Here is a 27,995-nt window from a genome sequence, read left to right on the forward strand (position 1 = left end):
AGCGATTAAATACTACCAAAATAAAGCTCTTTGTGTGAAGAAAATTATAAAAAAAATCACATGGTTACAGTGTAGCATGACCGCGCAATTGTCATTCAAAGAGTGACAGCGATGAAAGCTGAGAAATGGCCTGGGCAGGATGGGGGTGAAAGTGCCCGGTATTGAGGTGGTTAATTGTCCTTCCACTTCACTGCAAGCAATTCATTAAGTTCTCAAGCAGGCTTTCTCCTCCTTTCTAACTTGGATGTTTTACAAGCCGTTGGGGGAAGCCCCGGCATTTAGGTCACACGGTGCCACGAGCCAATTCCAAGAATGTGTCTAAAAAGTGGCCCCTGGGCTGCACAGACTCCCTAGACCTAGAAGGCCAGGGAAGGTTTCCCAGAGATTGTGGTTAATTTACTAATGTAAAGTGGTGTTTATGTGCTTGATTTTATATATTATATAAAAAAATGACATGCATAAAGCTTCTACATTTGGACCCCAGATCTGGCACGCTTGCTGGGGAGATGCTGTTTGATTGGAAGGTGGCCAGTGAAATGTATGATGGACTCATCTATACAGATGGTTTGTTGGGGCGTATACACATCTGCAAATTTCTGGGGGAGGTAGTTTATGAGGGGCGGAATTTTGTAAAGCTGATCATATTCAGGGTCACCCCGAGGACGACAAAGTGTGTGATCACTAAAATACATAAAACGCATTATCATCTCATATCTATGCCTGGCCATTGCAGCAGAGAACACGGGCATATGATGAATCGGGTCTCTGGACCAAAATGATCGCAGCTCATTCTTTTTAGTAATGCGGGTAATGCCCATGTTGGGTTTCAGGCCCAAAAAAGTCTTACATTTCTAAACCTTGATAGGTCTCCAAAAATCTAGGGGAGTTGTTAAATTTGCTGTTTCCACCTGAATTCCAGGTTGGGCAGTGAATGGGGGAAGTACGAGCGCAGCACAATCTGTGGGCTGATAATCAGGACTTGCACAAGCACATCTGGAAGAACACTATAGGCTCTATGGTCGAATTCTTGATGGCTGTGGGATGCCACTAGTGCTAGCCACCTCACAAGCTTGGGCTGCATTTTTGGGACCCACCAGGTCACCACAAAATATTGCAGTGCTGGTATCTGAAAGACTAGGATGTACTAGGCCGCTGGAACCTGACAGCTCACCAAAGGTAGTGCGGCACTAATTCTGGCATCCTGCTGCATATTAGACAAATTAAGTGTTCCTAGCACTTCAGCTACCCGGGTTCAGGTATGCCTGACCTTAGCAGGGACCTCTCCTCCATCCTCTGAGCTCCTTGTCAGGGTGCCGCTGCTCTCTACAGGTTCGTATTCAGAGCCTGATTCTGTCAGTGAGAACTCCCCCTTCGCTCTCATCTGTCATACTCACAATCCTGTAGGCCTCTTCACTAGAATACCTTTGTTGGGACATTTTGGCCACTAAATTCAGAGATACCTAGTGCGACTCAGGGGAAAAAGAGCTCCTGGCTGTCAGGGACTGCTTGAACTACTACAAATGTAACAAGGTCTCCTGCCTCCTTCAGTCTAATGAGAACCTCCAGGGCCAGAGATAGCTGACATCCTTCTGTATATGGTTGGTTGTGAGGCATAATGGGTGCAAGGTGGAAGTTATTGGGTGCCAGACAGTTCTTGAATGCAAAAGAGATGTTTATTTAGCTTACAAACTTTTTGGGGGAAAGAGGGTTAAGGCCGGGACACCCTTACATAGTTGTAAGTTCAATTAGCAGACTCCGAGACTTCGATAGGACAGCAGTTCAGGGAAAGCCATCCAGCAAGACACCACATCTGCACGTGCAGGAATGCTGTCTCCTACGGCAACAGTCTTTAACAGTTCCTAACACAAAGCACAATAGTTCTTTCACCTTCACTACAACTTCTCCTTGTAGTTCTTCAGCCCACTGAGCTCCCAGTCTCTCACTAGACCCTCTGATTCACTGACTCTGAATCCCTTGAGCTTCTCCAATCTTCACAGTGGTATCTTCCTCAAGCGTCACCCACGCTTCCCTGCTGGGTCCCTAGCTTGGCACTCCAGATACTTCTCAAGCTTCACCCCACTGGCCTGCTCAATCCCTGGCTTGACACACAAGGCTAATCTGCAAGTGTCACCTCCGCTGGCTGGGTCCCTGGCTTGACACACAAGGCTGCTCTACAAGCGTCACCTCCACTGGCTGGGTCCCTGGCTTGATCACCGCCTGAAATTTCCCAATTCTCCACCATGCCCGTTCGGTGAGAATACTGCTCCGGTTCTTGCTTCAGTTACTCACAGAGGTCCCTGGTAATAAGGTGGTTGGTCCCTTAGTATCAACAGCTTCCCCTCTACCACCGACCATGACAGGTTCTCTGGCCAGCAGAACCATCACTTTTGGTTGGACTGCAAGAGGCAGTCCCAACCCTGCTCTGCTCTCTTACTTCTGGATAGGCGCTCAGACAGCCTTGCAGCCAGATGTGCCTGGGATAGGCCCAATCTCTGGCCAAGCAGCCCAGGCAATACAACACACATCCACCTAGACAGCCGTCCAGGTGGCACAGAACATCGATCACCTGACTCCACCAGAATATATAGGCTCTCCTAGCAGGCCAAGAGATTCATGAAAACCCTCGCCCATTGGCTGAAATACCCCATGTACCCATAATCTGACCTTGGGCTGGCCTTCTCATATCTAGTACCACCAAGTACCCAGTCACTTAGTGGTAGAAGAGAAAAGTGCAACAAGGCCAAACTTAGGGAGAAATCAATAGATCTCTAACAATCAGCCAGGATAACTACTCCTGGCAAGTAAATTTGTGAGGAGCTCCCTGCCCAAACTACAGGGTGCTACACAAATAAAACTTACCTGCTACTGCTAGAAGAGATCAGGCCTGATTCTGTTAACACTGCAGTTATGTGTGCAATGTATCAGAGGTGCCGGTGATCTACTGACACTGCACTTGTTAGGGGGCAGAAGGGCTGATCCTGCTAACGCTGCGTTATTAGGGACACTATACTAAGGGGGGACACTAATATAGTTCTGTTCATGATCAGGATATTGATCCATACAGACACTATACTAAGGGGGGACATGAATATACAGTCAGGTCCATAAATATTGGGACATCAACACAATTCTAATCTTTTTGGCTCTATACACCACCACAATGGATTTGAAACTAACAAGATGTGCTTTACCTGCAGACTTTCAGCTTTAATTTGATGGTTTTTACAGTGGGGACGGAAACTATTCATACCCCCTTAAATTTTTCACTCTTTGTTATATTGCAGCCATTTGCTAAAATCATTTAAGTTCATTTTTTTCCTCATTAATGTACACACAGCACCCCATATTGACAGAAAAACACAGAATTGTTGACATTTTTGCAGATTTATTAAAAAAGAAAAACTGAAAAATGACATGGTCCTAAGTATTCAGACCCTTTGCTCAGTATTTAGTAGAAGCCCCCTTTTGATCTAATACAGCCATGAGTCTTTTTGGGAAAGATACAACAAGTTTTTCACACCTGGATTTGGGGATCCTTTGCCATTCCTCCTTGCAGATCCTCTCCAGTTCTGTCAGGTTGGATGGTAAAGGTTGGTGGACGACCATTTTTAGGACTCTCCAGAGATGCTCAATTGGGTTTAAGTCAGGGCTCTGGCTAGGCCATTCAAGAACAGTCACTGAGTTGTTGGAAAGCCACTCCTTCATTATTTTAGCTGTGTGTTTAGGGTCATTGTCTTGTTGGAAGGTAAACCTTCGGCCCAGAGCACTCTGGAGAAGGTTTTCATCCAGGATATCCCTGTACTTGGCCACATTCATCTTTCCCTTGATTGCAACCAGTCGCCCTGTCCCTGCAGCTGAAAAACACCCCCACAGCATGATGCTGCCACCACCATGCTTCACTGTTGGGACTGTATTTGACAGGTGATGAGCAATGCCTGGTTTTCTCCACACATTCCACTTAGAATTAAGGTCAAAAAGTTCTATCTTGGTCTCATCAGACCAGAGAATCTTATTTCTTACCATTCTGGAGTCCTTCAGGTGTTTTTTTTAGCAAACTCCATGCGGGCTTTCATGTGTCTTGCACTGAGGAGAGGCTTCCGTTGGGCCACTCTGCCATAAACCCCAGACTGGTGGAGGGCTGCAGTGATGGTTAACTTTCTACAACATTTCTCCGATCTCCTGACTGCATCTCTGGAGGTCAGCCACGGTGATCTTTGGGTTCTTCTTTACCTCTCTCACCAAGGCTCTTCTCCCCAATAGCTGTTTGGCCGGACGGCCAGCTCTAGGTAGGGTTCTGGTCGTCCCAAACGTCTTCCATTTAAGGATTATGGAGGCCATTGTGCTCTTAGGAACCTTTAGTGCAGCAGATTTTTTTTGTAACTTTGGCCAGATCTGTGCCTTGCCATATATTACATTACATAGACAGGTGTGTGGCTTTCCTAATCAAGTCTAATCAGTATAATCAAACACAGCTGGACTCAAATGAAGGTGTAGAACCATCTCAAGGATGATCAGAAGAAATGGACAGCACCTGAGTTAAATATATGAGTGTCACAGCAAAGGGTCTGAATACTTAGGACCATGTGATATTTCAGTTTTTCTTTTTTAATAAATCTGCAAAAATGTCAACAATTCTGTTTTTCTGTCAATATGGGGTGCTGTGTGTACATTAATGAGAAAAAAAATGAACTTAAATGATTTTAGCAAATGGCTGCAATATAACAAAGAGTGAAAAATTTAAGGGGGGTCTGGATACTTTCCATCCCCACTATACATCCAAATCAGGTGAATGGTGTAGGAATTACAACAGTTTGTATATGTGCCTCCCACTTTTTAAGGGACAAAAAGTAATGAGACAGATTAACAATCATCCATCAAACTTTCACTTTTTAATACTTGATTGCAAATCCTTTGCAGTCAATTACAGCCTGAAGTCTGGAAGGCATAGACATCACCAGACGCTGGGTTTCATCCCTGGTGATGCTCTGCCAGGCCTTTACTGCAACTGTCTTCAGTTCCTGCTTGCTCTTGGGGCATTTTCCCTTCAGTTTTGTCTTCAGCAAGTGAAATGCATGATCAATCGGATTCAGGTCAGGTGATTGACTTGGCCATTGCATAACATTCCACTTCTTTCTCCTAAAAAACTCTTTTGATCATTTTCGCAGTATGCTTCAGGTCATTGTCCATCTGCACTGTGAAGCGTCGTCCAATGAGTTCTGAAGCATTTTGCTGAATATGAGCAGATAATATTGCCCGAAACACTTTAGAATTCATCCTGCTGCTTTGTCAGCAGTCATATCATCAATAAATACAAGAGAACCAGTTCCATAGGCAGCCATACATGCCCACGCCATGACACTACCACCACCATGCTTCACTGATGAGGTGGTATGCTTTGGATCATGAGCAGTTCCTTTCCTTCTCCATACTCTTCTCTTCCCATCACTCTGGTACAAGTTGATCTTGGTCTCATCTATCCATAGGATGTTGTTCCAGAACTGTGAAGGCTTTTTTAGATGTTGTTTGGCAAACTCTAATCTGGCCTTCCTGTTTTTGAGGCTCACCAATGGTTTACATCTTGTGGTGAACCCTCTGTATTCACTCTGGTGAAGTCTTCTCTTGATTGTTGACTTTGACACACATACACCTACCTCCTGGAGAGTGTTCTTGATCTGGCCAACTGTTGTGAAGGGTGTTTTCTTCACCAGGGAAAGAATTCTTCGGTCATCCATCAGAGTTGTTTTCCGTGGTCTTCCGGGTCTTTTGGTGTTGCTGAGCACACCAGCAACAGATTCCAAATGCAAATAGCACACTTGAAATTAACTCTGGACTTTTTATCTGCTCCTTGTAAATGGGATAATGAGGGAATAACACACACCTGACCATGGAACAGCTGAGCAGCCAATTGTCCCATTACTTTTGGTCCATTAAAAAGTGGGAGGCGCCTTTACAAACTGTTGTAATTCCCACACCGTTCACCTGATTTGGATGTAAATGCCCTCAAATTAAAGCTGAAACTCTGCAGTTAAAGCACATCTTGACCATTTTATTTTAAATCCATTGTGGTGGTGTATAGAGCCAAAAAAAGTTAGAATTGTGTCGATGTCCCAATATTTATGGACCTGACTGTAGTTCTGTTTATGATCAGGATATTGATCCATACAGATTCTATACTAAGGGGGGGACTCATATAGTTCTGTTCATGATCAGGATATTGATCATACAGACACTATACTAGTAATGTTGGTGATCAGGATCCTATAGTGTGAGTGCGATAGTGAGCTGACAATCTAATGCTAGCTGACCCTGGTGCTATCTGATGTAACAAGTGACCCTAATACAGCGATTGGTGAAAAATACTGTACACTGACGCTGTACTAATGGCACTGGTTGGGTGACAGGGGTGATCAAAGGGTGAATGAGGGCAATCAATGGGGTTAAATGTGCCAATCTAAGGTGTGTGGGTGTAAAGTGTGGTGATTATACTCACAGTGTGGTGTTCTCTTCTCTTCCTGAACCCGAAAAGGACTCAGGAAGAGAAGAAATCACAAGATAGCTCCTCGTGTTTATAAAATAAAACACAGGAGTGATTTGTCATTGGCTGCAGGTGATCAGCAGGGTACGGGGCAAAATCATTGGCTGGGACCTGCTGACAAACTTATCCTACAGCCAATGACAGTGGAGGTTTCTGGGTGTGCGTGTGCATGGGTGCGGACCTGGAAGAAAGCCATGACATAAAAGTACATTACCAGACCTGTATGAGCCGCCCATCCATTGTATTTTACAACACTTCATCCATGTCTTTGGTGATCTCCAATCTCCTTATCAACTGTTTCTTACATGATGAAGATCAGCCATGGAGTATATCTGAGGTGTATATCAGGGTGTGCTTCTTCCCCACATGAGAGATGTGATGTCCAGCAACATTCATATAGAAGACATTTCCCACACTCAAGGCACTAATACACCTCGAGGGTTGTGTGGGATCCCTGATGTACAGGAAGACAGGACTTCAGTGAGGAACAATTCCCTCACTCAGGACAGGAATACGGCTTCTCCCCGTGTGAGAACTCTGATGTTTGGAAAGACTGGATTTCTTTGAAAAACATTTCCCACACACAGGACAGGAAAACGGCTTCTCCCCCGTGTGAGATCTCTGATGTGTGTCAAGACTAGACTTCACTGAAAAACATTTCCCACACTCAGGACAGGAATACGGCTTCTCTCCTGTGTGAGATCTCTGATGTGTGTCAAGACTGGACTTCACTGAAAAACATTTCCCACACTCAGGACAGGAATATGGCTTCTGCCCTGTGTGAGATCTCTGATGTATGGAAAGACTGGATTTCTTTGAAAAACATTTCCCGCACTCAGGACAGGAAAACGGCTTCTCCCCCGTGTGAGATCTCTGATGTATGTTAAGATCGGACGTCTGTGAAAAACATTTCCCACACTCAGGACAGGAATACGGCTTCTCCCCCGTGTGAGATCTCTGATGTATGTTAAGATCGCACTTCTGTGAAAAACATTTCCCGCACTCAGGACAGGAATACAGCTTCTCCCCTGTGTGAGATCTCTGATGTGTGACAAGATGTGATTTTTGTACAAAACATTTCCCGCACTCAGGACAGTAATAAGGCTTCTGCCCTGTGTGAGATCTCTGATGTATGTAGAGATTGCACTTCTCTGAAAAACATTTTCCGCATTCAGGACAGGAATACGGCTTTTCCCCCGTGTGAGATCTCTGATGTGTGACAAGATGTGATTTTCGTACAAAACATTTCCCGCACTCAGGACAGGAATACGGCTTCTGCCCCGTGTGAGATCTCTGATGTGTGTCAAGATGTAACTTCACCGAAAAACATTTCCCGCACTCAGGACAGGAATACGGCTTCTGCCCCGTGTGAGATCTCTGATGTTTGGAAAGACTGGACTTCCGTGAAAAACATTTCCCGCACTCAGGACAGGAATACGGCTTCTGCCCCGTGTGAGATCTCTGATGTGTGTTAAGATCGGACTTCTGTGAAAAACACTTCCCGCACTCAGGACAGGAATATGGCTTTTCCCCTGTGTGAGATCTCTGATGTGTGACAAGTTGTGATTTTTGTACAAAACATTTCCCGCACTCAGGACAGGAATACGGCTTCTGCCCCGTGTGAGATCTCTTATGTCTGTAAAGATTGAACTTCTGTGAAAAACATTTCCCGCACTCAGAACAGGAAAACGACTTCTCCCCCGTGTGAGAGCTCTGATGTTTGGAAAGACTGGACTTCTGTGAAAAACACTTCCCACACTCAGGACAGGAATACGGCTTCTCCCCTGTGTGAGATCTCTGATGTGTGACAAGTTGTGATTTTTGTACAAAACATTTCCCGCACTCAGGACAGGAATGCGGCTTCTCTCCTGTGTGAGATCTTTTATGCACATTAAGATGTGATTTAGAATGGAAACATTTCCCGCACTCAGGACAGGAATGCGGCTTCTCTCCTGTGTGAGATCTTTTATGCACATTAAGATGTGATTTAGAATGGAAACATTTCCCACACTCGGTACAGGAATACGGTTTCTCTCCTGTGTGAAATCTTTTATGCCTATTAAGTTCAGATTTAAAACAGAAACACTTCCCGCATTCAGGACAGAAATGTGGCTTTTCTTCTGTGTGAGATCTCTGATGATTGTAAAGATCGGATTTCACTGAAAAATATTTCCCGCACTCAGAACAGGAATACGGCTTCTCCCCCGCATGAGATCTCTGATGTGTGTCAAGATTGGACTTCTCAGGACAGGAATACGGCTTCTCCGCTGTGTGAGATCTTTTATGCTCATTAAGCGTGGATTTAAAACGGAAACACTTCCCGCACTCAGTACAGGAAAAGCTCTTCTCTGTTGGAAGGACGGCCCCGTCCCTCACAGTCTGAGGTTCCTCAGGATAAGAGGAATACGATGGTCCATCTACACTGTGTGGTGCCGGATGGACATTTGAGGTAGTCGGGTTTTCTCCTGGACTATACTGTGTGATGTCCTCATCTTCTACTTTACAGTCTGGAGACAAAGTGAGACAATCCTCTGAGGTTTTCCTCATCTCCCGTCCATCTACTAAAATAGAAATACAAAGATTATTACTAGACATGCGCAGATTGGAGCACAGCAGGAACCAATCAGATCATCAGATATAAAATGTCCAGCTGGTAGGAAATGGGTGTAACAAAAGAGAATCCATATTATGTGTATATATAGCAGTGGGTAGAGGGGAGAGAGCAGAAGTCAGGACTATAATGTGCAACATATTGTATAAGATACAGCAGATAGGACTATATAGTATCAGAATAATGTAATGTACAACATAGAGTATATAGTGCAGGGGTCAGGATTATGTAATGTACAACATAGAGTATATAGTGCAGGGGTCAGGAGTATGTAATGTACAATATAGAGTATATAGTGCAGGGGTCAGGAGTATATAATGTACAACATAGAGTATATAGTGCAGGGGTCAGGAGTATGTAATGTACAATATAGAGTATATAGTGCAGGGGTCAGGAGTATGTAATGTACAACATAGAGCAGGGGTGTCCAAACTTTTTTCAAAGAGGGCCGGATTTGATAAAATAGAACATGCTTGAGGGCCGACCATTTTGCCTGACATTCTTAAACCATTAAAATTTGGTCTAAGTGTGTCCGTCCGAGCGCTAACACATGGCCCAACAAGAATTCTCCCGCCTTTGTGCTGTGTGTGGTGAATAGATGAGCCTGGGCATGTTATTTGGATATACCGGATTTAATCGGCTTATAACACGCACCTTCACTTTAAAAAGGAAGTTTCAGGAAAAAAATCTTAAATTTTAAATAAAGAACTGTGAAGCAAAATAAGGGTCAGTGCCCATCAATGCAGCCTAATCAGTGCCTATCTGCAGCCCCCACCACATTGACATGAATGCAGCCCCCACCACATTGACATGAATGCAACCCCCACCACATTGACATGAATGCAGCCCCCACTGTATTGACATGAATGCAGCCCCCACCACATTGACATGAATGCAGCCCCCACCACATTGACATGAATGCAGCCCCCACCACATTGACATGAATGCAGCCCCCACCACATTGGCATAAATACGGCAGCCCCCACCACATTGACATGAATGCAGCCCCCACCACATTCACATGAATGCAGCCCCCACCGTATTGACATGAATGCAGCCCCCACCACATTCACATGAATGCAGCCCCCACCACATTGACATGAATGCAGCCCCCACCACATTCACATGAATGCAGCCCCCACCACATTCACATGAATGCAGCCCCCACCACATTGACATGAATGCAGCCCCCACCACATTGGCATAAATACGGCAGCCCCCACCACATTGACATGAATGCAGCCCCCACCACATTGGCATAAATACGGCAGCCCCCACCACATTGACATGAATGCAGACTCACCATTGCCGTCATTGCAGCCTGATTCATGTCCATCTGCAGCCTTGGAGGAGACAGGGAGGGGGCGGGACGAGCGCCCACAGATATACAGGAGAAACTCCTGTTTACACGGCGGCCTCTTTAATTGAAAGTCCCGCCTCCTATGATTGACAAAACAATTGTCCAATGGCAGCGCAGGAGACAGGACTTCCTTTTACACAGCACGCCGTGTACACAGGAAATTCTCCTGTATCCTGTACGGCGCTTGCCCCGCCCCCTCCAAGGCAGCCAGCATATCTATCTTTTGCGGCCCCCGGCGCTCTGGGATTAGTTGGGGGCCACAAAAGATATATATGTCAAAATTACCAGACGGGCCGTCCGAAACCGGACCGCGGGCCATGATTGGCCCGCAGGCCGAACTTTGGACATGCCTGCCATAGAGTATATAGTGCAGGGGTAAGGAGTATGTAATGTACACCATAGAGTATATATTACAGGGGTCAGGAGTATGTAATGTACATATAGAGTATATAGTGCAGGGGTCAGGAGTATGTAATGTACATTATAGAGTATATAGTGCAGGGGTCAGGAGTATGTAATGTACAACATAGAGTATATAGTGCAGGGGTTAGGAGTATGTAATGTACAACATAGAGTATATAGTGCAGGGGTAAGGAGTATGTAATGTACACCATAGAGTATATAGTGCAGGGGTCAGGAGTATATAATGTACAATATAAATTATATAGTATAAGGGTCAGGACTCATAATATTGGTATTCAGTAATCAGAAGAAGATTAAATGTTTACATGAGACAAGTTGCAGAGGTCCCACACCGCTGCCTCCCATCTCCTGAGACTGCACTCAGTGACTTGGGTCTGAGACTATACAGACATATCCCTCCACCCGGCACAGCCAGCAGACAACAGAGCAAGTAATCCTGGGGGGATTGTTACATAGTTACATAGTAGGTGAGGTTTAAAAAAGACACAAGTCCAACCTATGTGTGTGATTATGTGTCAGTATTACATTGTATATCCCTGTATGTTGCGGTTATTAAGGTGATTATCTAATAGTTTCTTAAATGCCCCCAGCTTAGACCACCGCCTGTGGAAGGAATTCCACATCCTTGCTGCTCTTACAGTAAAGAACCCTCTACGTAGTTTAAGGTTAAAGCTCTTCTCTTCTAATTTTAACGAGTGGCCACGAATCTTGTTAAACTAACTTCCGCAAAATAGTTTTCTCCCTATTTTGGGGTCACCAGTACAGTATTTATAAATTGAAATCATATCCCCTCTCAAGTGACTCTTCTCCAGAGAGAATAAGTTCAGAGCTCACAACCTTTCCTCATAACTAAGATCCTCCAGACCCTTTATTAGTTTTGTTGCCCTTCTTTGTACTCGCTCCATTTCCAGTACATCCTTCCTGAGGACTGGTGCCCAGAACTGGACAGCATACTCCAGGTGCGGCTGGACCAGAGTCTTGTAGAGTGGGAGAATTATCACTTTATCTCTGGAGTTGATCCCCTTTTTTTTTTTTTTTTTAATAATCTTTATTCAATTCTGCACAATATACAAATATTTCCAAATACAAAATTCTTACATGCACCATGTACATTATAATGTATATATCACATACCATAGGTGATTACTCGCCTCTTTTTTTTTTTTTTTCCCCCTTTCCAACCCCCCCACCCCACCTCTGATAACCTACCTACTTACCCTCCCCCCTATCTTATATTCCTTGCTTACATGATTTCTAAGCGCCATATATAACTCTACACCTTCACCTTTCTGCTCACACCTTATATAGGATACCCCAATTCCTCTAGCCATGGATTCCATATTTTTTTGAACTCCTTTAGGTTTTACCTCCTTGCATATACTACTTTTTCTTTCCAAACTGTATCGGTTACTGTTCTAACCCAATCGTCCTTTGAGGGGGGTCTCTCTGCCTGCCATCTTTGTGCTATTAATTTTCTTGCCTGAAAGAGGCATCTCAACGCTGCTTTCAATTTACAGTTGCCTCTCCCTAGACCCTCCCCAACTCCAAGGATACACAACTTTGGATCCATTTTCAGTTCTAATTTAAAGATCTTATTTATAGTTTCTAGAATTTCCCCCCAATACCGGAATAGTTTTGGACATTTCCATATCATATGGATCAAGTCCCCAGTATTCTGGCAACTTGGACAGTTAGCGTCCACCCTCCGCCCGAATTCATATACTCTTTTTGGTGTGTAGTAGGTCCTATGCAAGAGCATTAAGTGTGAGAACTTCTGAGCAGGTGAAACCGAGACCTGGTAACCTCCCACCAGTATCTTTTTCCACTGTTCATCCGATATGTTACCCAGGTCCCTTTCCCATTTACTTCTGCACTTAAGTTTTTCAGGTCTCTCCATGCTATCTCTACTTATATATGGGTATATTTCTGCTATAGATCCCCTGGGTCCTTCAGAGCTACCTATTCTTTGAAGAATGGGAGAATGACTCCACCTCGGACCTTGTTCCCCGAATTGAGCTTTTAAGGCATGTCTAATTTGCAGATAATTAAAGTACGAGTAGTTTGGTATATCGAATTCCTCCTTTAGTGAGGAGAATGTTTTCAGGGTGCTACCATTGTACAGTTGGGCCAGTCTGACTATTCCCCTTGTTTCCCACGCCTTTATTTTCCCCATTGGTATTAATTCTCGTAGATTCTTATTATCCCATAGAGGGGCAAACTTAGCCATACCACCCATTCCTTTCAAGGTTTTAATAGATTTCCACACTTTTGTTATTAATTTAACCGACGGGGCTCTGAAGGCAAAGGAGTTCGCCTCCAGGACCTCCGGTAGTGATTCATGTGGTGCTCCCGCAGTCAATATTCCCCCATTACTATGCCCTGATCCTATATGTTGTAACTGAGCAGCTAGGAAGTAACTTCGGGGGTGTGGGACCGCCATACCCCCTTCTTGAGTTGATAGTTGTAGGGTTTGTAAACCTATCCTAGACTGTCCCCCTTTCCATATAAGCTCTCTAAGCAATGAATCAATTTTTTTAAACCATTTCCTGTGGATCCACATTGGTGTATTATGCATTACATACAATAACTGGGGCAACCACAGCATTTTGATCAGATTACATCGACCAGCAACTGACAATGGGAGCCCTCTCCATATAACAATCTGGTTTTTAAATTTAGACAGCAAGGGAACCAAGTTGTCATTTATATAATTACCCGGATCCCTTGTTATATAGATACCTAGGTATTTTGTTGTCACTACTGTTTCCATTTGGAGTTTATCCAAGGGGATGTCATTCTTGATTGGATCTATTGGTAATAACGCTGATTTCTCCCAGTTTATGGTGAGACCAGATAGCCTTCCAAAACTCGTGAAGATATCTATCACCTGTCTAAGTGAGTGCTCCGTGTCCCCCAGAAATATGAGGACATCGTCCGCGTATAACGCAATCCTCTCCTCTCTATCCCACCTCCGAAACCCTTCCATAATGTGATGTTGCCTCACTGCAGCTGCCACCGGTTCCATTGCCAGGGCAAAAATCAGAGGTGACAGAGGGCACCCCTGTCTTGTGCCTCTTTCAAGTCGGAACCTATCAGAGAGAGAATTGTTGACTTTAACTTTAGCACTGGGGTCATTGTATAGAATTTTAACCCATTTTCTAAAGGAGGGGCCGAAACCAAACTCCTTCAGGACACGCCACATAAAACCCCATTCAAGGCTGTCGAACGCCTTTACCACATCTAACATCATAGCCGCCCGTGAGCCTGCATTTTCTATTGGGATTTGCAGGTTTAGAAAAAACCTCCTAATATTCCTACTGGTAGATCTATGAGGTATAAACCCTGTTTGATCTGGATGGACTAATTTATGAATTATTTTTTTAAGTCTGGTAGCAAGAATCTTGGCTAAGATTTTAGCATCTGCACAAAGCAAGGATTTAGGTCTATAAGACCCAGGATCTAGGGGGTCTTTCCCTTCCTTGTATAACATAATAATTGTTGCCTCGGACATTGAATTGGGTAGCTTCCCCTCTTTCTTTGCCCAGTCAAATACATTGAGGAGCTCCGGGAGTAGTACTTCCCCGTATTTTTTGTACGTCTCTGTGGGGAGGCCATCAGGGCCAGGCGATTTCGGGTTTGCCATTTCCCTTACTGCTGTTCTAATTTCTTCTAAAGTTAGCGGTCCCTCCAGTATCTCCCTGTCGGTGTCTGTAAGGGAGGGCAGCACAATGTTCCCAAAGAAGCTGTCCATTTCCTCGTCTCCCACCGCCCCCCAAGATTTATACAACTCTTCATAGTATTTCTTAAAAGTGTCGCCAATCTCGTCTACCGAAGACGAGACTTCACCACACTTAGTTCTAATAGCGGGGACCGTGGAGGGGGAGGAACTAGATTTAATTATATGAGCCAGAATTTTCCCAACCTTTTCCCCTTCCCCAAACGCTATTTGTTTTTGGAGCAGTCTCTTGTTTTCAGACTTCCTACCCATTACATCCTTGTATATCTGTTGCTTATTCTCCCATATACTTTGTTTAGCAGAGGATGGGTCTTTCACATACTCCTGTTCTGCGGCAACTCCTTTCTGACCTTCTCCTCCCAGTTCAACGACATTTTTTTAATTCTTGCGACCTGCTGGATAAGTAAACCCCTTAGGTATGCCTTTAACGTGTCCCACATCACCCCTCTTGTTGTTGTATCCTTATTGAGCACTATAAATTCGTTCAACTTAGCTGCAATCTCATTCTGATCCTCTATTATTTCAAACCACATTGGATTCATCTACAAGATTTCTTATATCCTATATTTATCGTGGCTGTCAACAGTGAATGGTCCGACACCCCTCTAGGTTGATAAATTATATCTTTAATTATTGGAGAGGCTAAATCGTTACTCAATATAAAGTCTATCCTTGAAAGTGTAGAATAGGAACCCGAATAGCATGAAAATTGCTGTGCCTCAGGGTTCCGTATTCTCCAGAGGTCCAGCAGGCCCGCTTCTTGTAGGAATTGGCCCATTCGATTTTCTTGTAGCCCCCGCCCCTGATTTCCTGGGGGGAACCTATCTATTTTGCTATTAATAACAACGTTGAAGTCCCCAACTACAATGATTGGTATGCTTGGTTTACCTGCTATGAATTCCAGTAAGCGAAACAAAACTTCTAATTTAAAAGGGGGGGGGGATGTAAATATTTGCTAATAAACATTCCTGGTTCTCTATTGTACAATGTAAAAAAATATAACGGTCCTCCGTATCTATATCACACTGCCTGCAGGAGAACATTACCCCTTTACCAATCAGCACCGACACACCTCTAGAGTATGAGGTGTGCACCGCATGGAATTGGTGCTGAAATCGCTTCTTTCTTATTTGGGATTTGGTGTCTTTGGACAAATGTGTCTCCTGTAGGCAGACAATGCCCACCTTAAAAATATCCAACGTATCAAAGACAACTGCCCTTTTAGCAGGGGTACCCATCCCTTGAACATTCCTTGATCCGATGTTCAAAACCATTTATTATTCTAAAAAATAGTTAACCAGGAGAAGCGAGACATAGAAACACATGCTTAACCTTAAAGATTTCATGGAAAGAGAGACAGCTAATACTAATAGTCCTTATAGAGCACCTTGCAATGTTAGATCCCAGACTCCGGTTGTCACTACTGCCCTTTGTGTCATATTTGCCCATTTTACCTAGGTTGCTCCCCTTTGTCAGAGAGGCAAACTTCCTCCTTATCGGATATGTGAAAATCAGTATCCCAATATTTACAAAGCATACACATACTTTCTCACTCCAAACTTTACTAATGTGTCCATATTTTACTGTGCCCATTGTGTTATTACATATTCCAGTGTACAGTAAGGTAACCTATCTTTTGTTGTGCCCAATGTGCTAGAGCAGAGTCCAGTGTGTCCGTGTATTTTCTTACCCTTTAGTGTCTCAAATATTCCCCTCCAATGTGTTCTCCTAATTACATACCCTTTCCCCTCCCCCCACCTCCCCGAGCCCACCCAACTCAAGATACTTATGTTGTTTTCCACCCTCCCCCCACCCATCCCATACCATTCTAGGTTACCCCACAAGGCTTTTTTAATGACCGTCACATAAAATCCTATCCATACCGTGCTCCAACCTCCCGTTCCCTCATCTCCCCTCCCCCCCACCCGACGCCCACCCCACCTTCCCTAAGACCGTGTAAACACTTTTTTTAAACCAACCCCATTCCATTCCCACTTCCATCTACCGTATCAAAAACCCCACCCCACTCCACTTAAAAAGCAACATTATTATTTTAAATATTGTGCCCCACCTATGTGTGTCCTATTCAAGCCATTTTACTAACTATTTCACAGTTATTTCATGGGTAGTTGATCTCTCTTATCCTCTAACCATGCTAGCGCACCAGCAGGTGAATCAAAAATCTGACTGCCTCCCAGTGCATTTATCCGAAGCCTGGCAGGGTACAAAAGAGCATATGTGACATTAAATTTTTGAAGGCTACGTTTGACTCCTAAGAATTCAGCTCTACGTTTCTGGAGGTCAGGGGAGAAGTCTGGGTATATTGATATCCTAGTGCCTCTGTACAAGACTTTCCCCAACTCTCTGGCCTTTCGAAGAAGTCTTACTTTGTCCTTGTAATTTAAAAATTTCACTATCAACGGTCTTGGGGGACTTCCTTGTGTGGGGGGCCTAAAAGGGACTCTATGCGCTCTTTCAATCGAGAACTGTTGCGTAAATGTCTCCCTTCCAAAAGTCTCGATCAGCCAGCCCTCTAAGAATGCTATCGGATCTGGGCCTTCACTCCTTTCAGGTAATCCCACCACCCTCACATTATCCCTTCGGAGTCTGTTTTCTATTTCATCAAATTTTCCTGCCAGACTAACTATTTTCTCTTTCCAGACTTTGGCCTCCTGCTTCATAGGGTACAGCTCATCCTCTATCGCACTTATTCTTTTTTCCGTTTCGGTTACTCTTTCTACTGTTTTCTGGAGCTCATACCGTGCCAGGACAAGCTCCTCTTTGATGTCCTTCATTTGATCTCCTAATTCACCCAGGGAGTGCTTGCATGTGTTAATTGCCAAAAGAATGTCTTTCAGGGAGGGTTCTCCTTCCACTAGCGGTGTTAAGGTGGCGGGGGCCTCTATTTCTTTTTCAGTCCCTCCTGGCCCTTTACTAGTGGAGTTCTTTATACCAGAGGCACTTGTGGGCAAACTCGGGAGCCCTTGGCTCTTTCTATCCCTTGATGATTTTGTTTGTGCATGCTGCCCCCCTTATTTGGAGTGTGTTCTGCTATGTGGACCATTCTCTCCAGTTTGGCGGTTGCTGCCACAGCCGCCGCTGTTGCATCTGCCACAGTTGGCTGAGCCCCTTTGTCCTTCTCCTTTTCTTTGGCCGATCGTAAAGATTGAACTCCCACACCCTCCTGGCTAGTGTGTTCATCTGCTTTCCTCCTTGTCGACATAGTGCCCAATCTACTAAAAAGGTTTTTTGACTGTGGTGGGGTGCACGAATACTTTAATTATCGCACAAAGCACGGATAAGCAGCCCCACTCATCAACGCCTGTTATACTTTAGCTATTGCAGCAATGAGATAAAAAAAAAACAGATTATTGCTATACTAATGTGCCCAAAGCAATGTTTCCACTCATGCTGTGTATAAAAGTCTCTTCCCAGGCACACCGCTCGGCCTTACAGTCCTCCACAATCCACATCCCCTTAGTAGATCACCCTCCGACCACAGTGTATATATAGGAGAGAGGAAAAAGGAATTTAATGCAGACAATACCTCCGTCTTGCCGAGCTGAATGTGTTTTTACTCACTGCCTTATCAGTGTACTGGTATCCACAGCATGTCCTTAGTGCCGCCCCAAGCTGAGTACAGTTCTTTACATGGCTTCCCAGAAACCTTTCGGAGTGCACACACAAACGCCACCGCTGCTGTCTCCTGTTCCTGCAGCGGCCATCCCTCCTCAAGGTCCCTAGTCTCGCGAGATTACGCTGCAGCTGTCAGGCTACAAGCGCCCTCCGAGATTCGGCAGGTGTCTACGGGTACACTGTGCAATCCCCGACAGATGCTCACAGGGGGGATAGGAGACACAGGCAGCTCAGCGGTGAGAGAGGCTAGAGACACCAAGTACTACCGCTGATTACGCCAGGGGCATCGTATTCGTGGAGCAGGGTGCGCACACGCTCTCACTCCTCACCAACACACACCACCATCTGCTTCCAGTTACGCCTCCGACTCCCACCGATGTACGGGGAAACTTAGCATGGAGTTGATCCCCTTTTTAATGCCAATATTCTGTTTGATTTGTTAGCAGCAGCTTGGTATTGCATGACATTGCTGAGCCTATCATCTACTAGGACCCCCAGGTCCTTTTTCTATCCTAGATCCCCCCAGAGGTTCTCCCCCCAGTGTATAGATTGCATTCAGATTTTTGTCAGCCAAATGCATTATTTTACATTTTTCTACATTGAACCTCATTTGCCATACAGTTGCCCACCCCATTAATTGTTCTGTCAGAGATCATGCTAGACCTGGGCATGAGGTAGAAGATGCAAAGAACATGCCCATGGTGCCTAGGTAGAGCAACATTTATGGTAAAATTCAACCTTTTGCTGCCAGCTGAACCCCAGAATTTCCATAAATGCAGTCTAGATCCATAAATTGTGTCTGCAGCACAAAGAAGGAAGATTATCACCCAGTTCTTGCCCTACTCTGGACCAATCAGTGAGCAGTATGGTAGAGGGAGGTATTTAGTGTTAATGACCCACCTGTGCTGATCTCTGTAGGAGTGTCCTCCTCTATAAATGTCCCCGTTATTCCATCCTCCTCCATAGACTGCTGATCATCCCTCACATACGTCTCTTCTTCTTCTGATTTAACCTCAAATTCTATATCGATTGGATCTCCACTCTAAATCAAGAAAATAAAAGTGAATATCATCTGTAAACAATAGGATTTATAATTGTGACATCACATAAAAAAATCCACACATCATCTCTAGGAGTCCATGTTCTAGATGATCCATCCAACCTACCTTGTAACAGTGAGGGATGGTGTGATCTTCCTGTGTGGAATCCCGGGAATACAGAGGATGGGGACATCTCTCTGGTGGGTTCCTGGTATTTGGTGGCTCCATCGCATCCTTGTGTCCTTCTGAAAACTCCTCCATCTCTCCATACTCCTCATCCTCCTCTTTATACTCTTCTTTAACATTAATATTATCATCCCCGAGAATTCCACTCTGAAAGATATAATGAAACATTATTTGTAACAAACATGCTGTGTATAAATCAGAACTACCAATAATTGTCAATCATCTACCTGATGATGGTGAGGGATGGTGTGACCTTCCTGTGTGGAATCCCGGGAATACAGAGGACGGGGACATCTCTCTGGTGGGTTTCTGTAGCTGGATGTCTCCACCATGGTGTCCTGGTACAGATCTTTGTGTTCTTTTAGAGACTCTGACTCCTCCATCACCCCATCCTCATCATCCTCCTCTTTTACCTCTTCTTTTGCTTCAATTTTAGAATCTCTCAGGTTTCCACTCTGAATATATAATAAAAATGACATCAATTGTAACAATGCAGATAATGTACAGATCCTAATGATACTATCAGTGATTGTTCCTCATCTACCTGATGATGGTGAGGGATGGTGTGATCTTCCTGTGTGGAATCCCGGGAATACAGAGGACGGGGACATCTCTCTGGTGGGTTCTCATTACTGGATCCATCTGTAGGAAACACACACACTGACTGAATACATTGTTTCTATGTGTTTATCAGATGATGGGGGATCTAGGTGGAGCCTCCGTACTGCTCTCTCCTTTACAATAAAGTCTCCTCTTACCCGGTGATGTGAGGGGCGGCTGATTGTCCATCATGACGTCCTTGTAGAGATCCTTGTGTCCTTCTAAATACTTCCACTCCTCCATGGAGAAATAGACAGTGACATCCTGACACCTTATAGGAACCTGACACACACAATGATACAGTCACCATCCAGACACATCCCTTGTCTGTTACTGGATAATGTCCCAGAATTCCCAGCACCGCTCACCTCTCCTCCATGATCTCTCTGGTGACTTCTAGAATCTTCTTTGTATTTCTCTATTCTATCAGGGAGGGAGGTGGAGGCAACGTGATGGTCATATGATCTCCAGACTTCACAGGAGGAAAACTCTAGATCTGAACACAAATAGTAAAATCAAATGATATTCCCAGAATCCTCCTCACCTCTCCATTCAGGTCTCCATTTTATTAAAGTCCACTTCAGACTGAGATATGATTTACCCACACAGGACCCCAAAAGGTTAAAAGCTTGTAGCAGACATTCTGATGTCATTACATACAATGCAGGACCAACAGTCCTACTTTGCTAGTGAGGATGCCAAGGGTCCGCCCACATCCTAAGAGCATCAGAAAAAAAAGCCAGATAGAGGGACATTGGGAGGAGGAGCTGTGAGGTCAGTGTGATGTCATAGGACATATAGACTCTGGATGGAGGGACATTGGGAGGAGGAGCTGTGAGGTCAGTGTGATGTCATAGGACATATAGACTCTGGATGGAGGGACCTTGGGAGGAGGAGCTGTGAGGTCAGTGTGATGTCATAGGACATAAAGACTCTGGATGGAGGGACATTGGGAGGAGGAGCTGTGAGGTCAGTGTGATGTCATAGGACATATAGACTCTGGATGGAGGGACATTTGGAGGAGGAGCTGTGAAGTCAGTGTGATGTCATAGGACATATAGACTCTGAATGAAGGGACATTTGGATGGGGAGATTTGAGGGGTCCTCTATATGAGGCTCATGTGCAAACCAAATCATTGTTCCTGGGTGCGTCCTACCTCTCCTAAACTGAAGAGTGAACTTTGACCTTTACCATACAGAAATCTGTCAGGAATCTGTGAAAGTAAGCTCTCATGTGATCAGGTGATGTGCGGAGGAACGGAGTGTAAATAGCAAACAATTTTCTCCAGAGCTTCTAATGGTGGGGATGGATTTTGCTGAGTGCTGGTGCCAAGTTTCCACCCCCCAGGATCACTGCAGGTGTGGAGAAAAGCTGTGTAAGAGGATATGGAGGAGAGATGAGGAGGAGATCCAGGAATCAGGATAAAGGTCAGGACAAGCAACAGACGAGCGCATCCAAGAGATGAAGCCGGGGTCACTACACAGAAAATCAATCCAAGGAAACAACAGGCAGGACGAGGAATAGCAAGAAGGAGCTCAGAGACAAATGAGAATTTTGCTCAGCCAATGGGAGATTATCTCAGCATGACTTACATAATGAAGGAGATGAGGGGGAGGGGAGGAAGTCACTTATGGTGACCATAGATACATGGAAATTCAGCTGGTTCAGCAGGGATCGGTCACATTTCCATCCATGTGTGGTCACTGCCGGATAAAAGTCACTCGATCAGCGGCTGCAGCCAATAGCTTCATCACTGATCTGTGTATTCTGAGAGCGGAGGAGCGCCCCCCATTGTCAGAATACAATAGTGCAGCGGGGAGGATTCCCCCATCCCCCTCCAATGTGTGGATGGGGGAATCACTTCAGATTTTTCCTCTCATCCCGCTGGCTGAACGATAAAACTGAACCATGTATGGCCAGCTTTGGAGGGAAGATATATTAATCATCAACTGATCCCCCTGAAGGGGTTAATCTACATATTACCTCCTCTGCCGCCAGTTCCTGCCACGTCTCCTCTCTACGTCTTATGGAATGTCCCGTGTACCTGACATCACTTCCTGTCTGTACCTGACATCACTTCCTGCCTGTATTCCATAGAGACTTTTTTACTGGGTAGAGGTGAGATCACCATCTTGTGGACCTCAGAGGAACTGCAGCTGAAGAAACGTCTCGTAGTGTGAACACGGCTGTTTCAAGTATTATTATTATACAGGATTTATATAACACCAAATGTTTACACAGCGCTTTACAGTATAGAAATGAAGACACTGCAAGCTGTTTGAGGAGTCATATTGAATTGTATAACAGGAACAGCAAACACAGAACAGGAAACAGGAAGTACAAGCAATGCAATATTACCATAGAGTATATTACCATAGAGTATATTACCATAGAGTCCCTGTATTTGTATAAGAACTCCATAACATCTCCTTTTTTTTACATTCAATCCAAAAATGTGTAAACAACCTAAAAACAGATTGTGAAGAGTCTTAAACATAACATGCTGTGTTACTGGTAGATACACTACAGATGGAGTCTATTTGGTGGTCTTGAAACTCGAACGCTGCACAAGACCACAGTGATTTTGCCTGGGAAATGCTGTTCAGCTCCAGAAGGTGTTGAAGAGCTGCTTTCTTTCCTGGCTGGTGTGTTTGGTACAGAAGAACTTACTGATATAGTGGCTTCATTATGTCATCCTCGTGGTATGCTTCAAATATGACCAAAGTATTGTCTCTGCTTGCTTATGTGGTCCAGTAGGACATGGGGCATTGTAGGTCTAGGGACATTGTAGGTCTAGGGAAATTGTAGGACAAGGGGCATTGTAGGTCTAGGGGAATTGTAGGTCTAGGGGCATTGTAGCACAAGGGACATTGTAGGACTAGGGTCATTGTACGTCTAGCTACATTGTAGGTCTTGGGACATTGTAGGACAAGGGGCATTGTAGGAATAGGGGCACTGTAGGTCTGGGGACATTGTAGATCTAGAGGCATTGTAGGACAAGGGGCATTGTAGGACTAGGGCATTGTAGGTCTAGAGGCATTGTAGGACAAGGGGCATTGTAGGACAAGGGGCATTGTAGGTCGAGGGACATTGTAGGTCTAGAGGCATTGTAGGACAAGGGGGATTGTAGGACTAGGGGCATTGTAGGTCTAGGGACATTGTAGGTCTAGGGACATTGTAGGTATAGAGGCATTGTAGGACAAGGGGGATTGTAGGACTAGGGGCATTGTAGGACAAGGGCATTGTAGGTCTAGGGACAATGTAGGACTAGGGGCATTGTAGGTCTAGGGACATTGTAGGACAAGGCACATTGTAGGACAAGGCACATTGTAGGACTAGGGGCATTGAGTGCCTTAGGAGGATCATGTGCACAATGCTCATAGGCTTCTGCTGTGAGTTGTTCTGCCACTCGCAGATCCACCCGATTGCGGCAGTAGAGATTGCCTTCCACATCCACAATATATGAGTGAGGAGCAACTCTCTGAACAGAGGTGCCCAGTCTTCAGTGACCAGTCCTGTCACCAGGCAGCAGCTTCATACGGATTGACTCTCCAGTTCTTAGGGCCCTTTTTAAATATTGGTGCTACATTGGCTTTTCTCCAATCAGCTGGTACCATTCCAGTCAGTAGACTGTCAGTAAAAATTAGGAACAATGCTCTGGCAATTACTTGACTGAGTTCCCTAAGTACCCTCGGGTGCAAGCCATCTGGTCCCGGTGATTTATTAATGTTAAGTTTCTCAAGTCTAATTTTAATTCTGTCATCTGTTAACCATGTAGGTGCTTCCTGTGTTGTGTCATTAAGGATACACACTGCAGTTTTGGTTACAGAAGCCCCCGATTCACTCGTGAAGACTTAGGAGAAGAATAAATTCAATACCTTCGCCATCTCCCCATCCTTTGTAACCAGATGTCCTTCCTCATTCTTTATGGGGCCAATATGGTCTGTCCACCCTTTTTTACTGTTTTTTTTGCTCTCCTCCGCTATGTGTCTTTCATTGTCTATCTTAGCCGTCCTTATTGCACCCTTACATTTCTTGTTGCATTCTTTATAAAGTCTGAATGCTGATAGTGATCCCTCAACCTTGTATTTTTTAAAAGACCTTCTCCTTTGCTTTTATATGCATTTTTTACATTGGAGTTAAGCCATCCAGGACTTTTGTTCACCCTTTTAAATTTATTACCCTATGGGATGCATTGGCTAATTCCCTTATTTAATATGCTCTTAAAGCAAACCCATCTTTCCTCTGTATTCTTTGTTCCTAATATTTTATCCCAATTTATGCCTTTTAGCAAGGTTTGTAGTTTAGGGAAGTTTGCTCTTTTGAAATTCAGTGTCTTTGTATTCCCCTTATGTTTCCTATTTGTGTTATTCATACTGAAGCCAATTGACCTGTGATCGCTGTTACCTAAATTGCCCCGTATTTCCACATCCGTGATCAGGTCTGTATTGTTGGTAATCAGATATACTCCATGACTGATCTTCATCATGTAAGAAACAGTTCATAAAGAGATCACCAAAGACATGGATGAAGTGTTGTACCGTGTTGGCCATTGATAGCCAGAGAAAAATAAAAATGGAGTCATTACCTTTCATTGGCTGAGTGCATTTTGTGGTGTAAAATTTTACAAACAATTAGAGGTCTAATTAAAAAAAAAAAGTTTAACAGTTATGACCGGCATTCGTCCAGCCATGATGAATATTGGCCGTATTTTATTTCATACACTGATTTCCTTGACTCCATCTAATGATCATAATGCAGTATTGCACTAATTGGGGTATTTCAGGAAAAATACCCGATTATGGCCACTAGATGGAGCTGATGATCATAGGAAATCACTGTGTTAAATCACAGCCAGAAATGGTAACAGCTTGATGAATGATTGTCACATTAGTCTAATACATAGACCTCTTAATCTCCTTCATCAGACATGTCTTCATACTAATACCTGAGATCATACTCATACACTTATCAGTACAGCACACACTGAAGGATATAACTTAAATAAGCCAACACTATTAGACTAACCATTGAATTAAAATGAGAAATACTATGTTTGGACTTTAGATGGTACTAAGTATAATAGCAATTATCTCCAGCTAGTGGCAAATGTAGTATTTTCTATTTTAAATCAATGGAAATTATTCGACCAGCAAATAGCCAATTGAACTCCATTTTTCCCTCATTCACACAGAAGGAATGTACATGTATTTTCATTGGGTGAATTATTATGTAAATTATTTATGAATAGACCCCTAAATGTCAGGAGACGTTTATATAATGATGGGAGGTATGTAGCAGATAAATGAATAGACCTCCTATCAATGTTATTACCAGGCTGCAGCTAGGGGGAGCTCTAATGTTTAGAGTGTGACCACAGCAGAGTGATCCCATCTAGCTCACATTAACCCTTTCACTGCCAGAGCTGGTTTTCCATTATTTTTGCACACATGGTAATATATAGATTTTGGGCCTGTAGATTAGATAAAACCCCCAAACATATATTTTCTGAAAGCAGAGGCCCTGGAGAATAAAATGGTGGCAATTGTTAAGGTGTTCCTTGTACACAAATGTCAACTTCATATCTACTTCATATTTTCTACTTTCCCCCATTTTCTATGGTGTGATCTTTTCTACAATACTTTGTTATAATAATGTAACACGTTGTGTATTGTATTGTACACAAATTAATAATGACTCCGCCTCCACATTCCAGACAAGTCATTTTACTGACCAATTGGATTTCTTCCTTTACTATTTTTCATTTTTTTATTGCTATCTTGTTCAAGGTGTGTCGGTGCAGTGAGGAAAATCTTTGGTACCCAAAATTGCTCATAGATGACGCTTTAAATCCATTACAGGTCATCAGTTTAGAGATAACCAGAAATAACGGCCCAGAGTGCAGTGGTCAGGAACATGTCATATACAGTCCTGTGTATAGAGTGCGGTGGTCAGGAACATGTCATATACAGCCCTGTGTATAGAGTACAGTGGTCAGGAACATGTCATATACAGTCCTGTGTACAGAGTGCAGTGGTCAGGAACATGTCATATACAGCCCTGTGTATAGAGTGTGGTGGTCAGGAACATGTCATATACAGTCCTGTGTATAGAATGCAGTGGTCAGGAACATGTCATGTACAGTCCTGTGTATAGAATGCAGTGGTCAGGAACATGTCATATACAGTCCTGTGTATAGAGTGCGGTGGTCAGGAACATGTCATATACAGTCCTGTGTATAGAGTGCGGTGGTCAGGAACATGTCATATACAGTCCTGTGTATAGATACACAAGGACGTATATATGGGAGGGTTTGGGGGTTGAAACCCCCCAGAGTGTCAGTGTAGATTGCAGATGAAGTAGAAGTTATGTGTGCTGCTTTGCCTTTAACTAGTGGCGCCGGCAGCGCCTCACTTGGCACTGACTTACACACGATGTTGTGTGTTGCCTGAGCCTGGTCTGCTGTTACACCTCCCGACCACCGGGGCTCAGCTTTGGGAGGGAGGCTCTGTCAGCAGGGAGGGGCGGGGCCGGGAGCTCCACTGACTCTTTGACCCTGCCCTGCCTTGCCCCATGCAGCCTGTATGTGCTTAGAGGCTCGGAGCAGCAGAGAAACCCAGCGGGAGCACTGAGCGCACCTCACCCAGACCTATGAGAGCCCCGTCCCCGGACCCATGAGAACCCCACCCCTGAGCCCCTGAACCAGAGATAGCCCCGCCCCCAGACTGTTGAGAGCCCTGCCCCCAGAACGGTGATAGCCCTGCCCCCAGACTGGTGAGAGCCCTGCCCCCAGACCGGCGAGAGCCCCGAACAATCAGACCTCTGAGAGTGGGAGGTGAGCCCGGCTGGTCAGGTAGGTCTTTCTGCCCACAGGAACTTGCAGTGTATTACTAGTATGTACAGCTGACATTGTAAATGCTAATATGTTTGAATGTAGCAGAGGCTGCAGAATATTATCTAGTGTTTATGTTGTAAAATCATCCTATGCTATGCTATACCTCTGCTGTCATTCTCTCACTAACATAATGACTTAGCACTGTCCAGATGTTACATGCAATAATCCTTTATGAGCTGATGATTGGGAATGGTTGAAAAGACCTGACTATTGACCTCTTTAACCTACATGTGAACATAACCGTTAGACCCCTTTCACACTGGGGCGGGGGCAGCGTCGGCGGTAAAGCGCTGCTATTCTTAGCGGTGTGTAAGCGGGTGTCGGGTGTAGCGTCTTCACCGAGCGAATCACACGTACTGACTTTATAAACCCGACAATGTTTATTACAGGAGAGGCGGTAGTAGGAAGAGTATTTCCAGCAGTAAGGCACGTAGATTCACTCCAAGCATGGAGGCACAGATACACAGAACTGTCACTTCTGATGTAAGTGGTAGTTGTATTTGTCAGCACTATAGGCACTTTCCACTGACTGACAGTATAAACCCGAGCACACAATGGGGCTGATTTACTGCGCCGGTTCATACCTTAATTGTTGCGGCGGATAAATCATTGATTGGGTTGTGAACCGGAGCACGCAGACCCACAACACAATAATAAATATGTAAACAGCAACTGTTGCCAGGGTAACGGCTGTTTTCTCATTGATAATAGCGCACGCCCATCTCATTGGATGTGTCTTGTTAGGTAATTAGTAGTTGTTCTCACTTAATTACCCCTTTTGATGCTAATCTCATTCCTATTACTTCATATATCGTTGAAATGTTTTTTTTTTCTATTTTTACACAAATATTTCAATACATTACAAAGAACAGAAAAGTGTTTCTAAACCCAAGAAATTAATATTTTCAGATCTTGATCTTTAAAAGTGACCATACACTGCAATCTTAAAAAAATTGAAAAATTAAAAAAAAT

At 44.3% G+C, this 27,995-nt stretch overlaps 1 protein-coding gene across 1 annotated transcript in view; it reads right to left on the bottom strand.

The window, feature by feature from the left end:
* The window catches only part of LOC141122038 (uncharacterized), an 80,836-nt gene extending 58,536 nt beyond the window's left edge, over positions 1–22,300 (bottom strand). Inside the window, exons 1-8 of the mRNA XM_073611838.1 lie at positions 22,112–22,300; positions 20,496–20,623; positions 20,286–20,409; positions 20,072–20,169; positions 19,755–19,982; positions 19,468–19,674; positions 19,202–19,343; positions 7,078–9,096 (exon numbers count right to left, since the gene is read on the bottom strand). Coding sequence (XP_073467939.1) covers positions 7,078–9,096; positions 19,202–19,343; positions 19,468–19,674; positions 19,755–19,982; positions 20,072–20,169; positions 20,286–20,370 — 2,779 coding nt within the window. The 5' untranslated portion in view covers positions 20,371–20,409; positions 20,496–20,623; positions 22,112–22,300. The remainder of the gene's footprint in view (positions 1–7,077; positions 9,097–19,201; positions 19,344–19,467; positions 19,675–19,754; positions 19,983–20,071; positions 20,170–20,285; positions 20,410–20,495; positions 20,624–22,111) is intronic.
* Between the last annotated feature and the right edge of the window lie 5,695 nt (positions 22,301–27,995).

This window comes from Aquarana catesbeiana, unplaced genomic scaffold (genome assembly GCF_042186555.1).
Source record: "Aquarana catesbeiana isolate 2022-GZ unplaced genomic scaffold, ASM4218655v1 unanchor237, whole genome shotgun sequence".
In the NCBI taxonomy this organism is placed as follows: Eukaryota; Metazoa; Chordata; class Amphibia; order Anura; family Ranidae; genus Aquarana; species Aquarana catesbeiana.